Source organism: Myiozetetes cayanensis, unplaced genomic scaffold, assembly GCF_022539395.1.
Source record: "Myiozetetes cayanensis isolate MyiCay16 unplaced genomic scaffold, myiCay2020 scf5-8, whole genome shotgun sequence".
In the NCBI taxonomy this organism is placed as follows: Eukaryota; Metazoa; Chordata; class Aves; order Passeriformes; family Tyrannidae; genus Myiozetetes; species Myiozetetes cayanensis.
The window spans coordinates 89,043,205-89,062,143 of NW_026087742.1; the positions used below are offsets into that span (position 1 = coordinate 89,043,205).

The following is an 18,939-nucleotide window of genomic DNA, read 5'->3' on the forward strand; positions in this document are numbered from 1 at the left end:
CTCTTTCAACTTTGAAACTCCATTCAAACCCTGACAAGAAGTGCAAGTTTTTTCAAATACATTACATTTCTAAAAATTTCTTGTAAAAACAGATGATTAAGACACATTCCTAGATGTCCAGAGGGTGGTAAACTCATTGGCTACTAAACCCACTGGCATCTATATAGGTTAAGAGAAGCTGCAAACACCTTATACACAAGGAAACTGTCAGATTGTTATGTCCCCATATAGCAAAAAAATCTAACTTAAAGATAGGCATGATGCTTCTCTGGATTATACATTCATGGAACTACTTAAAATAAATTAGGTCTGCAAGGCCCACTGTAGCTTGCTGTAGACTGGCAATGTGGCTGACAATGCTCCTGCACAGCCTACATAAAGGATCTCTGTGACTAAACAGGCATCTTGAGTTTGGTCATGTTAGTTTTACCTTGTCTGCCTGACCAGATGACAGCAGAAAATTCCAATTCTCAAATTTTCTGGAAAAAACCCCCATCTCAGCTTCATTTACTCCCAAATTTCAGTGCTGTATTCTTACTGCACTCCATCAAAATTGTTCTTCTGGAGAGGCAGCAGCTGTTTCTTACCTGTGCTTCCCAGCAAATTTGATGTCTTTTTCTCACAGCAAGGTACGTAACCCCAGATGGGGGCAGAGAGCACCAACAAAAGTTCAAATTACCCCAGACTTTCAGTCCAAAGCACCAGCAGACTCTGTTTTAAAATGATTCATGCCTTTTAAATCAGCTAGAAGGCCAGTCACTGGCTTCAAAACCTAAGGACAACAGCTGCCTCAGCTGCTGTTTCTGGAGGATACTATTTCGAAAGAATATAGGAGCTGAACCAGGAACCTCTGAAACAAGAAGCAGAAACACTACAAGGAAAGTAGCAAAACCAGTCTGGTCGCTCAGGCCCAGGGGGAAGCATGTGACACACTCACAGATGGGTTGTACTGGTACCAGCCATTTACCTTCTCTTCAATTTGCTCCTTTTATAAAGAAGCTGTGAAGTAACCTAAAAAGCTTTTAAATCCTTCTCTGTTGTATCTAAAGGTTCAGACTCCCCAGGGGATTTTTTTTTTTTAATGCACTTAGTCTCCAGAAGCATACTTGTGCCTGTACAAGTTTACATATTTTGTAGTGAAGTCACTGCATTAAATGAAAAACAGCCCTGTAAGAAACAGCTGGTACCCACAGCTCCAATTTACTCTCCGTGACTGCTCTAAAAGCTGCACCAGGATTGCACCCTTGTATCTTACCTCTTCATAGATGCTTTGGCATCAAATGGCACAATCTGTACGAGGAGCGAAGCATCTTCCCCCAAATATTATCTAGAGTTTAAGGGTTAAACCCACTATGCTGGGAACTGATTAACAGTTCTCTCCCCAGAACTATTAAAGAAGTGGGCACTACTTTCACATATGTCCAGCTGTGGCTTTGAGTATAAGGAGAGGCCGTGCTTTGTGAGTGTATCAGTATTGACAGGTTAGACACATCTGGAGCACGCACACCACGGTGTACTCTGCAGGCAATTTAATATGGAATAAATGCCCAGATCAAGTACCTTGAAAAAGGTTTCAAGCAAAAAAGCAGATCTCAAGCTGCTCAGCTGTGAAAAGATGGAGGCAATGCATAATACCTAAATTGCCACCTCTCAGTCCAGACAGGAAAATGCACCCTGGCTCCCCATCTTAGTTGTATGGCAGATTTCCAATGGAAGAAAACGTGCGCTTGGGAGCAAGGGAAAACCCATTTTGTTTTAAAAGGATCACTGCAGCCCCACTCCAGGCAGGGCACACCAATGAACACAGCAGCCCCATCACTTTTGGAGTCCCTGGGAACTTTACCAGATAGCCTGGATGGGACTCCAAGCCTTGCAAGCACCATGAGGCTCTGGTGGATGGCATGCTCAGACAAAGGGGCCTAAACACCCCACTGGTCTCAGAGTCTTCCTGGAGCTGGGCATAACGTCATCACTACAGGTTAACGCCCACTTTGACCACCAACTTAAAAATACTCAAAAGTTAATAAAACCATCAAGCTTTAATGAGATAAAGTCAAGTCACTTTGCTTGATGAGATTTAGGATTTTCAATTTTGAGTGGCACTAAGCCAAGATACCTTTTAAAAACTCTCTACCAATCTCCCCCCTAGATATTCAGTATTACATACTGAAAATAAAGGAGAACTATTAAAAATAAGGGGAATTGGATTTTTTTTGCTTGGCTTTTTTTTTTTTTTTTGGTTAAGATGACAGGCATTGTTATCAAAGTTGAAAGCATTTACTGGCAATTCAGTAAGTGCTTAAAACAGAAACAACTTCCTCAGTGTTTCCTCAGGGAGGCTGAAGTTAGACTCCATGGTTTAAAGATAAATCTTATACTCCTGCATCACTGTCAACTACCTGAAGTGGAATAAATCATGATGTTTTTGTCCAATCTATTTCAACAGACATCCTGCAGCCCTTATGATACATCTAATAAGAGACAAGCAATGAAAGACCAAAGTGACTCACTATCAGCGAATTATTTACAGACTGTTACTTTATAATTAATACACAATAAATCCAGAGATGTGCAAGGCCAGAGAAGTGCCCACAGTGAAACCTTGAAACTAGTAAATAGAAGTTTCAATATTTTATTAAAATAGCATATTCAACCACTGTAACCAATAATACATTAACTTTATTCCCAGAGTATGCACAACACAGTAGTGATTCAAAATATCCTTATCCATGGTAATCAATGAAAATATCTAAAATTCAAGTGTACAACTAAAACTAAACCTTTGAAAAAATCTCTCCTTTAAAGAATACATAAAGCTCTCATAAAGAATTCTTTTAAACTCCTCTATATGCAGATGTCAGTGTCTCTCACCTGACAATACCATTAGCTTCTTTCTTATGCATAGTAGAACATCTCGTATTTTATAGTACCCATTTTATAAATAAATTGGCATTTTCCATCCCATTTGTGTTTATCATCAGCTTCACAAAGAAACCAGTAAATAAAACTGTCAAGGACAGTCACAACAAAATGATCTCACATCAAGATATAAAACTTGAAGATACTAAAAGATGCTTCTACTCTATATTACATAAAAAGACAGATTTAAAAAGTGCAAGGCAAGATTTGCAGGGAAAGGGAATATTTGTTTGTTATTTTTAGGCACATCCACTTCTTTAAAGCAAGCTTCAGAATGAAATTCCAGTTCGTTCTTCATGATACCTGTTTGAAAGTCTCTCTCTTAAAAAAACCAAAAAAAAACAAAACCAAAAACAAACAAAAAAAATTACATCCGTCAAATGTCAAGCAGGGAATTTCCTGTCCAACGAATAGCCTTCAGTTGTGTCTTGTTCTTCCTTTTTTCATCCTTGCAGGTTTTGGTTTGGGAATATACTGATTGTTCGCCTGATACTCAAGTTCTTTACGGAAGTAATGAATTGCTTTATTCAAGCCTTCTTCCAATGGGACCTGTTCCCAAAAGTGAGGAGAGAATCACTTATCTCTAAGTTCACATCAGCTCACTTCTCAAGAGTGTATTTTTAATACAGCTATCACAGGGCAGCCAGGCAGTCTCTTATCCAATATAAGTACTAACAGCACCACATACTGGTTACATCTCCAGACTGCTGGTGCATCTGAGCTTTTAAACAGCAGATACATTTTCTGACATAGTTAAGTCGAAAACCCAACAATTTTAAATCTCACATGTGGTTATGATTGGTCTGTTTAGTATCAAAACAGACATACATAATTCTACTTTTAATTCCTAATACATCGAAAGAGACAAACGCACAGCATTTAAGACCCCTCTGTTTTTAAGGATTAAAGATCCTCTTTCACAGAATGGTATCAAGCTGGCATCCAGTATCTCATTTGATATTCTTAAATCCTATACAAATAACTGTAATTCCACAAATCGTCATCTTTAAATATGAGCATAGAATATGGAGATAGGAACAACAGAAATACAAATACTCCACTTTTCTCTGGAGCCATATGCTGGCATGCTTGCTGATACCATTCCCAATACAGAAGGATAAAAACAGCAGCACAATAAGCTGCTTGCCTTGCTGTACCAACACTGTACTGCTACTTGACAGTAAGTTTTGTTACTGCCTGTGCCAAACACAGAAGCCTAGAAGTACAAAAGTCAACTGTTCTAAATCTTTGTGATTGCAACACTTGCCATCACCCTTGTGCTTTCAGGCATGGTCTATTAATATTGTGTGTCTCTGAATCCTTTCAGAAGAGTCTGGATCCACCTTTTTCTATTAGGTTTACATTTATTAGGTAGGTTCACATATCCTGGAATGATTTTTTTTTTTTGCAAAGCTAAGACAGGCTACAAACCACTACGCTAGGCAGAATGGAGAGCTGGTTAAGAAAGTCAATGCTTTTCAGGGGATTAGGCAGCCCTTACCTCCCCAAACCAACCACCTCTTACCATCAGCGACAGGAATGGGAACTGCAGTAACAACAGCAAACCCACTAGCTCTGGGTTTGGTAACATAGGTAACTATGTACCATGTCTTTCAAAGGATTCACTGGGCTTACAGAAAGGCAAACATTTCACAGTACACAAGTGAAAAAGTTAAAATGTTTATCCCAATGATGTTTTTTTTCCTACTGAAGTCTATTACAAATGCTAATGCTAATCTGCTCTTCTGGATGGCACAGGCCAAACAGTCTTACCAACAAGTTCCAGAATTGTGAGCTCATGAGTTAGGGCAATAGATGAGGGACAGTCTTCTAAAAAACTGTCTAAGAGACTGTGTTAAGCAGATATTCTAAAAAGGGAAATGTATCATTACCACGTAGCCCTCCCTCAGCCCCATCGGCCTCTCTGTGTTTTTGCACACAGCAACAGAAAATCATCTGTACATACCACAGGCTCCCAGCCAAGCAGCAACTTGGCTTTTCTGATGTCAGGTTTTCGTTTCTGGGGGTCATCTTGTGCTTCTGAGAGAAACTGGATTTCACTCCCGCTGCCTATTAAACAAGAGACTGTGTGAATTATCATTTGCAATTCACTACGCTTTTCGTTTACATTTTGCCTACCAATTGCAGCAGCAGGTCATTCTGCAGCTTTCTGCTTCATGATTCTACCCCTGAAATGCTTTGCACAGACACAGCTGCACTGCATGCAACAGCTGGGTGAACCACCTGTCCCACAGCAACATGGATCCACAAAGCATTTCATAAAGACTTCAGCATGGATTCACAAAAATTAAGTTACGCTTGACTGGTCTAATAACCTCCTACGATGAAATGACTGCTTTAGTAGCAAAGGGCAGAGCAGTGGCTATCATCTACCTTGACTTAAGGGAGGCTTTTGACACTGTCTGCCACAACATCCTCATTGAGGCCTGGATGAGCAGACAGTCAGCTGGACTGAAAACTGTCTGCACAGCCAGACCCAGAGGGTGGTGATCAGTGGCATGAAGTCCAGTTAGAGACTGGAAACCAGTGGTGCACCCCAGGGGTCAACACTGGATCAACACTGATACACCGAGTGCTGTGCTGCCATCCAGAGAGACCTTGAGAAACGAGATTGGAGAAAAGGCTGACAGGAACCTCATGAAGTTCAACAATAAATGCAAAGTTTTGAATCTGGGGAGATACAACCCCAGGCACTATTACAGGACGGGGGCCAAGCAGCTGGAAACCAGCTTGGTGGGAAAGGTCCTGGGGGTCCTGGTGGACACAAAGCTGAGTATGAGCCAGTCACGTGTGCCTGGCACAAAGAAGGCAAATGGTACCCTGGGCTGCAGGAGGAAAAGTGCTGTCAGCAGGAGGGAGATGGTTTTTCCCACTATTCAGAACTGGTGAGATCCATATGGAAGGCTGTGTCCCATTCTGGGCTCCCCAGTACAAGAGAGACACAGACACATAGACAGAGTCCAACAAAGGGCCACAGAGATGATGAAAGGGACTGGAATACCTCTTCTACCAGGAGAGGCTGAAAGAGCTGGGGCCCCTCAGCCCAGAGAAGAGAAGGTTCAGAGGAATTTCATCCCTATGTATAAATACCTGATGGGAGGCAGTAAAGAAGAGGGTGATGGGCTGTTTTCAGTGGTGCCCAGTGACAGGACCAGAGGCAGTGGTCACAAACTGAAACACAGGAGCCTCCCTGTGAACATCAGGAAATGCTATTTTACTGTGAGGGTGACCCAGAACTGGCACAGACTGCCCAGGGAGGATGTGGAGTCTCCACCCACCTAAACATGGTCCTGGGCTACTGTGGTTGTAGGTTGCCCTGCCTGAGCAGAAGGGTTGGACCAAATGGCCTTCAGAGGTCCTTTCCAACCCCAACCACTCCGTGATTCTGTCAGCACTTTGGCATTGCAAAAGGACTTCAGTTTCTCTTTGCCTATTCTCCAGTCTGATTTAAATAACCAACATAGCACTTGCCTTTCCTGATGACAATACATGGAAACAGAATGATTTCTCTAACCCTATCTAGCAAATATTTTACACGCCATGTTCCTGGGTGGACAGGAACAGATCAAGCTGATTGTGAAGAAACAGACAAACAGAGGTGATAGTTACTCTATATGCTTGATAGGTTTGGTGCTGTGATTTTTCAATTTTCTTCCCTGATCTGTGGATTCACAGAAGTTTTCTGGAGGAACAGTCCTCTCTTAGAAAAACCACATGCATCAGCTTCTGTACTATATGTTTGAACTCAACTTTTTCACATCTGTCAGAAGCACTTCTGGAATCTATGGACTAAAAACCCATGGCTAATGGCAGCAGTATGTTTTTCATCTCATTAGGAAGCCACACTAGAAGATGAAGCACAACCATTTGCTTCCATTCCTGAGACGTCTCATTTGTTACAGGTATCAGAGCAAGAATGAAGAGGAAGCCACAGTGTTTTTTTTGCAGTGCATTTCACTGTTAAATCAGTGAAAAGCAGTGAAAGACTGTTGCCCCAGCATGAGATTTTTAATGGTAGTTGAGGGAGCAAAGCCTGCACAATTGTGAAGAATCATTTTGCTGAAATATCCTTATTGCAGGTAAAGCATTATGCAAGACATTTTTCATTCATGGGCTTTACATCTCATTTATGTATTGTCCTTGTGGCAAAACAAAGCTAAAAAATTATCTAAATATTATACAAATTAATGGGTATAGATTGCAGATACACAGAAAATGTATTAATTCTACTCTTCATGCAATATTTTACATGCAATTGAGAGGATCTGGATTATATTATTAATATTTAATTATATGATCAGGATACAATTAAATGCCTTTGATAAAATTATTAAGAAATCCAAAGACCAATTAAATTATCCACATTACACACACTAATCAAGTAATAATCATCTAAAGACAATAAGTACTTCATAAGCTTTAGTAAGAATTACTTATCATACTCACCAACAAGTTTTTTAATTAACTGGGCAAACTCCAGGATAGTGTGCTCTTCTGGGTTTCCCTACAAACAGAAGAGATATTCACTACAGTAACAATTAAACACCTTACAACATGCTAGACATGAGATGATTCTAGATGAAGCATGTTAAACTCTGAAAAAGCTAATTGTTAAGCTTTATTCCTACTTTGATGAAAAAAAACCCACAACTTTTTCAAGCTCCATATACATAAGTAAAGTTACTCTCCATTATATTAGCCTTGGTAATTCAGTGTATGTGTGGAGATGCCCCCAAAAAATCAGTCAGTAAAGAATGGGCAAATGCACCTCCACTGCAGCAAAGGCAAAGGTCACTCAGCCCACACAACCACATTATCAGCTGGAAATCTGCATCAAGGACTGAGCTGAGTTGAGGACAGATGACATAATGAAAAAATATGCTCAATTCTCATTTCAGCCAAAGTTAAGGAACCAAACTAATTTAGCTGCAAACAATTGCTTCTGCATTTACTATAGCTTACATATCAATACACAAGGGCTACTTGTTTTCCCGTACAATATTCCTTAACATTTTTTTAACTATCTTGCACATCAACTCCTGATCAACATTTCAGAACAAAATACTGAAAACCTCCTGCTGTAGCACTAGCTGACCTTCATCAGACTCATTTCCCACCATTCCCAGCTCTCCTTGTTTCAAAACTCTTCTTTACTACATCTCATTTCACCTAAAGCTGAACATTTAGATACATGTAGATTTAAACATGGAGTTTTCTAGAGACAAAACATGTGATGGAGTTTAAATATATCAGCATCTGGACAGAAACATAAAAATTAATTCACAGCCACAGTAGAAAAGGAGAATGTAGTGAACAACTGCCCTGCAGAACTGAGTATCTGATTTGGGAAAAAGTTGGCATACACAGAAATGACCTGGCATATGCATCCTTTTTCTACTCTTATATCCACTGCTGAGAGCAGGGTGACAACAGATGGGACAGAACAAAAATCCAAGCAATTTTCTAATCAATATTAGAAAACGATATAATAAAATACTGTTCCATTTTCCTCTAATCAAGACTAGTATGAAACGGTTTATAACTAGAGCTAAGTATTCCTTCAATGCTTTTTTTTCCCTTTAAAACTATTCTTTGATCATTTCTTTGAATTTTGCATGTGTCCCCCAGTAATTTCTTCCTTCATATTCCAATTACATAAATCTTTTTACTAAAACAAATTAAGAACTCCAGTAGGTTTATGTTGTTCTTGGAACTGTAAGATCCCAACAACTTAGGGGCTTAATCTTATTTATAAATAGAATACACAGGAAAATACATTCTTCATAATGGAAAGACTTTTTTTGGCTCCATTTATTTTTTCTAGAAATCAGTACCAGTGACAAGGAGGAAACTGGAGGTGATCTTGACCAGTGCACAGTAACACAGCAGAGTGGAGCTCTCATACTCACCAAGTTGACAGGACTGCTGACATTGCTGTTCATCAATGCCACCAACCCATTTACAAGATCACTGTAAAAAAGGGAAGAACAGATTGAGGGAATTTCCACTTTTCTAAAAATAATATTAGTGTCCAAAAAGAGAGCTGCCTCCTCAGAACTTCAGTAAAGCAGATCAGGTAGCTGAGGAATCCAGTAATCTGATTTCCTTCAAGGGGTGCACATTTACTCAAGCGTTTGTTACTACAAAATGAATAATATTTCCTCTTTCCTCCAGCAATCAAGCATATTTAGAGGCAGATTTCCAACACACTTCAAATAGAATAGAGCAAGTTGTAATACAGAGGCACATGACACCACCACCTGCTTTGCAGCCTGTTGTTTGAATTGTCTTTTCATTTTCAGAAATTCTTAAACCAAGTTTGCAAAACTCCAGTATTTTGGTGTTACCTTCCTCTAGTAAAATAATCTGAAGTTATTTTGGATTATCAGCAACAAACGTAGAAGTTTGGCCCTGGACATAGAAATACAGATCCCTTCCACTATGACTTACACTCAGGCTACTTTGACCTGATGGGGTTTCTGTAACATCTACTACCACTGCTATTACTTTCAGCAGAGGGAAAGAGTATTTCCAAGCAGAGAATGATTAAAACAACCCAGTAGCCCAGCCTGTTGTTTTTTTTTTTTTCATTTTCTTTTTAGTTTTCGTTGTTATGGTTTTTTTGTGTGTGTGCACAGTTTGCACACCGACCACAGCAGTCCCCAAGACACAAGGTGGCAGCACTGCATTAAAATGCAAGGAGTGACAAACAGCTCAGCATTAAAAACCTGCCTATCTGCTACTAGCTGTGTCTCGAAGGGAAGAATGTATTAATATCTCAATTAAAATTTCTAAACCAACTAATGTTTTATTTGTTTGTACTTCTATAAATCTCTGTGTCTCTTTTCTGAAAGTAAAGCTGGTCTAAGAATGAACATAATCTTTTTGACTAAGATGCACATGCATTCAAAGCCGGCCAACCTCAGTGCAGTAAATTAGCAGCCAGTACAAACAAGGCTTACCTGACATACTGGAAGGCTCTTGTCTGAGTTCCAGGTCCATAGACCTAAAACCATATGGTAAATAGAAAAGTTACATAAATACAGAAGTCCTTTCTAGCTCAATTATCTTTTCCTTATCATTCTAGAAAAATGTCCCAAGAAGAAACACCTGAGACACAAGTTCAGTGTTCCAGAAATATAAAAAATTGTGCTTGCAGAGCCTTTGGCAAAGTATCAGTTCTTTGAAGGTCATCCTCCTCTTGGATCTGTCTCCAGTAAACATATCCTTAGGTATTTTGTTAACCAGAACTCTGCATGAAGGAAACATTCTCAGGGGTGTAGGACAGAGTGATGCTTTGTCCTCTCCTGGAACACTGAAAAAGGGTTCACCATACACTCAGCCAGAAAAAGAGTGTCAAATATTTAAAGCAAACTTCACACTACTAAGATGTGGTTAAGATGAGCAATTTTAGATTCACTTGTTAACAACAGCCAGCTTCAAAGAGACCACTCTCCAGAGTGGTCTCTAAAAAAACTGTCAGGAGAAACAGCACTGTGTTTAAAGCAATCAGGGCAAAAAAAATCACGTGGCTCTAAACAGAATAATTTCTAGATTATATAATTCCCAAAGTCACCTGCATAGATTTGTATCAAAACCTTAAGAGAGAAAAAAAATAAAAAGGTTTCTCAAGTTATGTGTTGGTACTTTGGAACAAGTTGTTTAAGTTCAAATAGACAATAAAGTACACTTAAAGTGTACAGAACAGCATTTGATACTGTTATTTTTTTCACAGTTTAACTGTGTGCAGTACTGAAATTCTGGAAGCTGCCAGTGGGCACATTTAAGTGGTGAAAACATTTCAGTTCCAACTGGTGACACGCACATTCTACCATCAACCTGCTACAACAGAAAGGCTTTCTGGAAGGACAGAATAGAACAGAAAGCATGCTTGTTTTCCTAGAGAACAGAAAGGACAGTACAATTGGTATACAGGCCACCATCGGTCACTTGGTAAGCCTTATGCTCTCTGAGGCCGACTCAGAGCCAGAAGGAATTCACATTCCAGTATGTAATGGGAAAGATCAGGCATCTAAGAGTTTACCCAATAAATGATTTTGAGGGGAATGCACCAGGAGAGTATATTGACAGCATGATGGATTCCCAAACAAACAGGAAGCAGATTTTATGTATTTATGTACAGATTCCTGCTTGTTTACTTTTAGCTCGTGGGATAAGTTTTACAGAACTAAGTAATTTAAGAACTAAGTAATTTGTGCGTGATTTGTGTAGCCATCTTTCCCACTTGCAGGCAGTGGCTGGAAAATACAATATAGTTTCCACCTTCCAATAAGGTGGAATAATACCTCCATTGATACTTTCCAATTTCTTCTAGTAGATCCTTCCTTTACAATAATATAAAGCAACAACTGTCATGTTTGCATAGGCTGTAACTCTACAAATTAACCATATTGTTCTCTCAAGAGATTATTTACTCCATTTGAACAATTACTTTGAACTAAGAGACCAAATACCAGTTTCTAAAGAGGTCAACACACTTGGTATTCCTTTCAGCCAAATTCTGTGATGATACAAGGGTGACTTTTTTTTTAGGTCTCAGCTACTCCTTATTGCTCATAACTCATTTCAACTGATTTGGTCAGCTAAACAACTCTCTCCTTAGTTATTTTCTCATATTAATTTTTAACATCAGCCATTTATTCCCTACAGAACATGGATGTTGGGCAAATATTCTATTTTAACCTCTATTACAATTACAGCCTTGTTAAACTTTACACAGTATAGCAGCTATAAAAATAAAATAAAAATAAAGCTTGAAGTATTCCCTGCCACAGAAAAGCACTGACTTCAGACTTCTCTTATTGATGTTCTGAAATATCCCATGGATTGTACACTTTAAAGCAAGATAACTGCTTCATATTTAGTAAGGCTTCACAAAACTTCCAGTTAGTGTTCTTACTCTGCTCTTCTTATAAAAATTACAGTCCTACTGTCAATAAATGTTGAGAAACAACTATGCATGAATGAAAAAAACATTTGAGATTCCAAATATGGCAACTATATGCACTGGGGACCAAACCTAAAAAATGGGAGCCCTACAAGGATCAAAAGAGTCAAAACAAGAAGCTCCATTCTCTTGTCTGCTTCTATTTGTTTACTGTCTTGCAGGTTTGGGGAGATGCCTGGGTAAGAAAATGAAATTCTTTTTGCAGGAATTTAAGTGCCCTTTTTTTTAATGTGTTGAAAGGAAAAAAAAGCACTGAACCCACACAGCTGTGCAATTAGCCTATGCAGAGCTGAAGAGACTCCTATTGGGGACTAGGCAAGCTGGGCTCACTGGTTTAGTCAGCTACCCAAGACTAAGCCCTGACATTTGCAGTCTTAATTCCGATTTATATGACAGATTAAATGTCATACGCCCTAGTAATCACTGCCCATTAAGTCACAGTCAGCATCACGCAATTGCCACCATACACTGAGCACTGACAGTGCTTTCTACAAAACCAGTAAACCTCTGCAGAAAAAGCAAATCTTTAGGTGAAGTGGTGAACACAGCATTCCTACATGCTTGCTACTCTGAAATAACCACTAGCCTAAACCAGAAATTTAGCAATGTCTAGGAACAACAAAGTAGACTCATCGCTGATAAGATTAAAAATAGTATCAAATTGCCTAAGTTATCAGTCACTGATAAACAGTGAGCAAATAAACAAATGCTGACCTGCAGACAAGACCAATCTTTCAGAAATTATCAGTGTACTTAAGTCAGATGATGCAGAACATACACAATTTGAACTTCTTTATTTTCCTCCTTCTGGATTTCACTCTGCCAGTAAGATAGTATCTACTACGCAAGTTTTGAAGGGGATAGCCATACTTTGGCATTTTATTTGAAAAAGATTAAAGCTAAGGGAGATCTACTACAGGACACCAAGCTTCATCTTGCTTGGGCATGACTTGTTCCCTGGTCTATACTCTTCAATGCTCTGTCCAGTTTCATATTTTGCTCTACAAGAATTACAGTAGTGGGAGTTGCCACAAAACTTTCATCCTTTTTCGTTTTGGATTGTCTGCTCTTTATGAGAGAAATTCCAAACTGAACTATTTTATAATCTCCAGTAGAACGGATGCTGTCTTAATCTCACGATAGCTGCCCTGTGGAGGTACTTAGCAATATCTTTAGCTATTTGGCAGAAGCCATTGACTATGATTTCCTGGCACTTCACTCTTCTAACCTAAGCAATAGCAGCCAATACTTGTATGACATTTCTGTTGTATGCCACATAAACTGTAAATGTCTCCATAAACTCATAACCTATCTCAGATTCCAAACTACTTCTCCCTGTTTCAGGTCAGGCGCTGTCTGTATTGCTAAGTTATCAGCAGCATCTTTGGCAGAGTACTGGCCTGTGCCAGCTCTTGCTCTCTCAGTGTTGTGACTTTGCTTAAGCATAATCAACTGCAGCTGGATGTGGTGACTTGTTTTGGCAGGAAAATGGATCTGTATAGAAGTGGGTCATGCCACAACAGTTTGTCAACAGTAACAAAAACCAGTCTTGGATGGCTTGATTTACTAATATGTGATGTAGCCTGAAGGCCTTTAACATTACAATACACATGGAAAATCTGGGCTGAACTCCAAGCTTGTAGAAAGACATTTAGATGCCTAGCTTGCAGAAAGAGTTTCTCTACAGGAATGAATACTAAAACAGGATTCTGTAAGCCTTGTCCTGCCATGTCCCCATATAAGTTTTGTGAGACGGAGAAATATTCAAGTTCAGGGTGACTAAAATGCTTGTGCAGATTGCATCTGGTAGCCTTGTTTCTTTCTGGGAAAGGAAAGTCAACACCATCAACAGAGCACATTGTCAGATATATAATTCTATACATTTGGTACACCGAAAGACTAAATTTTGGAGGGGGGGAACATCAGTGTTTTCTAAAATCTATCCTCATTCACAGAACATGAGAACAGGATATAAAGATGAATGGTTCTTCCCATCAGCAAGAGCTCATTACTTACTGTTAGTGGTTCTCCCTGGAGAGCCTGCAGGATAAAATTACTGACAACTCTTCCATCATTCATATGCATTCGAGGACCAAAGGTATTGAAAATTCTGGCAACCCTCACTTCAACTCCTTCCTGTAGGCAAAGAAACAAAGAATTGTTACTTCCTTAATAAATGTGTCTTTCTCCCTAAAACTGAAAATTAACTCTCTCCTGTCCAAAAACTTTCTTAAGAATCCCTCTTCCAGCTTTAACACGTGTTGTTTTCTAATCATGAAATACTTCTAATCCTGCTGAAAAATGTAGTGCATTCAGCAAGGTAATTGATACTAGTTCTCAGTATCTATAATGCAAATCTAAATCAGTGATAGAACAGCTTGTGAATTCAGCATGTGCATTTGCTTCCAAGAACTTGAAGATTTTTCAATAATACCCTTCCAATAACAAGTTCACCTGGACCTTACCTACTTTTTTTGCACGTATGAAGTCTCACAAACACCAGATATAGTACCAAGGTAGCATTTCCACAGATTAGAAAAGTTGAACATGTCAGATAAGCATCTTTAAGGACGTAAAATGAGTGTGTTTGTAACCACAGCCACAATGTTTCTTAGCACCCTTCTTATTAGGCTGTGTAAATTCATGCATTGCAATCTAAGCCTCTTAGATGGCTTAGTTTTTTCCAAGAAACATTTCTATCATTTCCAGAAGTCCTTTCTACAGAATATTTTGCAAATCTTCAAAGCAAAATGCAACAAATATGTGAAATTGGAAACTTTATGGACACAGCATTTTAACACTGAAAGTAATCTCTCTCTAGGAATTTTCTGTTTACTGACATATTCATGTGGACAAGCCACAGTTCATAATAAAGCCTTCAAGAAGGATGCTTGGTCCTTGTGAGCTGCAATATGCACTTGGCTACTGTTGTGTTCAGAGCAACACGGTATGCTGTAAGCAGACAGATGCCACCATCTAACAGTGACAGTCACATGGTAGGGAGGAAGGTGCCAACTTCAGCATGGGCCTAAGTATCCTGCTCATATTACCTGGTCCGCCCACCTCCAAGGAAAAGATATCCTTGTATCAGTCACAGGAAATAATTTTTGAAGCAAACTTTGTGCTGCTGATTCAACTGAAGTCACAAGCACAATGTTCTGGAGTTGTAAACATCCAGTTATTCCTTCAGAGGATACACAGAACATCCTGTATTTTCAATGCCTTTTACTAAGGCTTAGACAAACGCTTGCTGTTTTCTCAGAAAAGAATGTGTATGGAGGAAGTGTGTTGTTGGTACATCTGTGGCTGAAGGCTGCAGCTCACAGACACTTCACTCAGGAGAGACCTGGAAACACATTTTTCTTGGAAATAAATGTATCTTCAGGTACAAGTGACACTTAAAGGAAAATGGGATCTTCTCTCTTGGGTCTCCAAGTGATTCAAAAACAAATGAATCCTCAAAGATGCCTTGTGAAAGCAACAGCATTAGCTTTTTACAGGTGAGAGAGTGAGAGGCAGAAATCACGCTTTAATACTTTAGCTATTACTTGGTGTTGAGAAATTGGAAATACCAAGCAGTATAGCTAAAGCCAAACACCTCCCAGTATCAAGAAGGCCAAAGAACATTCAGTTCTGTTTAACAGCAGGTAAAGATTCATTTGTCATTACTGAGTGTTGTTTACACTTGCAACTAAATTGTAAGCTAACAGTAACCAGGGAGGTAACTTGTGCCACAGGAAAAGCTAAAGTCTTTGCCACACAACAAGCTTGTATCACCAGCAGAGCGAAAAAACACAACCTCACAACATTCACCAGGCCCTGTCGAAACTGTGCAAAGAGCAGGAGTCCTTCTCCATGCAAAATGCACCACATGGGAACTGGTTGGAATAAATACTCTTTATTTCCTGTTAGCAAAAAAAGTACATCAGTGTAACACTTCCAACATATACTTCCAGCAGCATATTACAGAGCCATTCCCAAAAACTTCACTGCATCTGGAAAGACATACTGTGATAGAGTTGCTCCTTCTTATGTTTTGCCCACCACTCTATCTTAAATAGGACACTGACTCCTTCAGGGAGGGATTGTATTTCATGTGGGCTTTCCAGATATTGCCACTAATAACAGGCACAGAAAATAAGCACTTAGAAGCTAGTATTCAAGATAAAAATAACTCATTAAACAATGTTGATCAAAAAGGCTCTCTTGTACTGCACAAGCTACAGCAGCAGCCTTGTTTTCCAGTATTGGTTGGAAACTAGCAGAGAATGTAGAAAACAAAAACAATACATTCTCTATAGGCACTCATAGTCACAATTAATCCATTATTTCTTCTCCCTTCTATTTATTCTCCTCACTCCTCAGCAACATTGTCTTTTAAAATCAGTATCTTTTTATTTATAGTGTCACCTGGCAAAGCTTTTCTCTGCACCCTACTGCTTTGAAAAATCTATTTTCTATGCAGCTGAATTCTCATTTGTGCCTTTAAAACTGGGATCTCTCTTCTTAAAAGAAACTTGCACAGACAAAGAGATTTTGGAGCCAGTTACCTAAAAATTGTCCTATGTTTCCTTTAGACGTTTGATGACCATCTCCTTTGCAGTGCCCCTTTTATTATGTTGAATAACTCTACTCCTTCTGGTATTAATTGCCTGTGAATACTTATACTACACTCTTACCTATGTCCAGTCACTCCGAGTATTAACAACAACATGTAATAATGACTACCTCCATCATAGTCCCACTAGCAAAGTCAATTACATCCCCAGATTTGTGAGATTTGTGGTAGTGAGTCATGTATGATATTTTATTTCATCCTCGAGAAAACTTTTTTGGTTCACATTTATACTGCTAAACAAAAGAGAGCTTGAGATCTATCCCTTATGCTGAGATCAAACGTGACCAACTGACTTCTGTCCTCAGTTTAAGACAATGCCTTCCTACAGCAGATTGATCAGAAAGTTCCTTGAGCAATCAAAAAAAAAAAGAGGTTGGGAACAAGCTAATAAAACACAGCATTGTGGGCTAGCAAAACATGTCAGCTCACTCCATTATTTAACAGTACGAAGTTGTTCATAGAGACCATGCCTGTATAGATGGAGAGGGAAGACAGCAAAGATGCAGAAAAGAATTGTTATGGCTTAAGGACATATCTTCTCTGAATAAATACTCAAGACTATCCTATAGTTGTCAGTCAAAATGCAGCATTAATCATCCAGTCTCCCATGCAAAACAAAGCTGTCCATGGTTTTCAGCATGAGTCTTTGCCACTTAGTTCTAGAGATCCCAGCTCCAGAAAGTAGCAAGGTTATCAGGGATGCTATGATAACATCTTACTTTTAAAAGACACATTTTAATTTTGTAAGAAAAGGTATTGCCTTGTGTTGACTGTCTTAAAAAACAGCAATACAGAATACAACTCAAATGGTAAAAGTTTCTTTTAACCAAAATAGTTTGAACATGTATGTTGTGGCTGTAATTCATAAGGACATCAGACAAACTTCTACTAACTAACAATGTCTCCTTCTTTGCAAAGTCTGTGGATCTATCTGAACAGTAATTATGAGTTAGACCTCCCTGCTTCAAAATCAGGAGAGGAAAAGCTAGACAACTAGAGTTAAAAAAATCTGCCAGGAAAAGTCCAGACAGTTGCACTGCTATCACTGTGACCTGATACAAATCTTTATCAATGTTTCAGTTAAAATTATTAAGACTGTTGCCTGCATTCCTTGTTTTATTAGTCACTTTCTTACTGATTCATATTCTTTACCATGTGTTTCAGAGATCATTAACTCTCAAAATTGCTCCCAAACCCCTGAATTGTAATCACAGCAGAATTACTAGAACATTTACTGTACAATCAAGCCCATTAGCTACCACTGAAACTTTCAAAGTCACCTAGTTGGTAAAAAAAAAAAGATGAAGAAAATACAAGGAGAAGAAAAAATCTCCTTGTAACAATCTGTAGAGACCTGAAGTGTTGCTTCAGCTCTGGAGAATTTCCTTACAGGTCACTGGTATAAGTGAAGAAAAAAATCTAGTTAACAAAACACACTTAATTTGCTAAGCATTTAAAATGCTGTGTATTTGTATTTACAACATGCCTATGCAGATGTCACAAATCCCTGCCATGAAGGTAGTGTCAGATTCTGATCAGTATTTAAAATCAGTACATTAATACCTAGATTTCCAAGTAGTTCCATAATTCCAAACACAATTTATTTTAAAGTTACAAGTATACTGAATGGCAAGTCCTGAGCAAAGCACAAAATCTCTCCCATCACTTTCTCTCTCCCCTGCAGCAGTATGTTTTCTCTGCCTATACAGAATCACAGAATGGTTTGGGCTGAAGTGACCTTAAAGACAATCTAGTTTCAACTCCCCTGCCATGGGCAGGGACACCTTCAGCTAGACCAGGTTGCTCAGAGCTCCATCCAACCTTGCCTTGAACACTTCCAGGGATGGGGTATCCACAACTTCTCTGGGCAACCTCTTCCAGTGACTCACCACCCTCACACCAAAGAACTTTCTCATATCTAATTTAAATCTACTTACTTTCAGTTTGAATCCATTCCTCCTTGTGCTGTCACTACATGTTTTCGCAACTTGTAGGTTCCTTTCAGGAACTGGAAGGCCACAATTAGGTCACCCCAAAGCCTCTCCAGGCTGAACAAACTCAATTCTCTCAGCCTTTCCTCGTACAAAACATGTTCCATCCCTCCAGTCATCTTGGTGACCCTTCCCTGGACTCACTCCAACAGGTCCATGTCTTTCTTGTGCCGAGGACTCCAGAACTGGATGCAGCACTCCAGGTGGAGTCTCCCCATAGCAGAGTAGAGGGGCAATATATATATAAATATATATCCAGCAAGACCTTAGTTGCATTTGGAAAACGCTGGATATTTTGACAAATGGTGGTATTACCTTATCTAGTAAAATAGAAATTCTGTGAAGGATAAAAATTACTAGCTGTGCAATGATATCACTTCCATACCAAGTCACACACCTGCATACAAAGTTTATGCAAAAAA

At 39.1% G+C, this 18,939-nt stretch overlaps 1 protein-coding gene across 1 annotated transcript in view; it reads right to left on the reverse strand.

Moving 5' to 3' along the window:
• Positions 1-2,616: 2,616 nt before the first annotated feature.
• The window catches only part of UXS1 (UDP-glucuronate decarboxylase 1), a 57,638-nt gene continuing 41,315 nt past the window's right edge, over positions 2,617-18,939 (reverse strand). Inside the window, exons 10-15 of the mRNA XM_050333841.1 lie at positions 13,925-14,044; positions 9,903-9,946; positions 8,850-8,910; positions 7,387-7,444; positions 4,886-4,989; positions 2,617-3,468 (exon numbers count right to left, since the gene is read on the reverse strand). Coding sequence (XP_050189798.1) covers positions 3,337-3,468; positions 4,886-4,989; positions 7,387-7,444; positions 8,850-8,910; positions 9,903-9,946; positions 13,925-14,044 — 519 coding nt within the window. The 3' untranslated portion in view covers positions 2,617-3,336. The remainder of the gene's footprint in view (positions 3,469-4,885; positions 4,990-7,386; positions 7,445-8,849; positions 8,911-9,902; positions 9,947-13,924; positions 14,045-18,939) is intronic.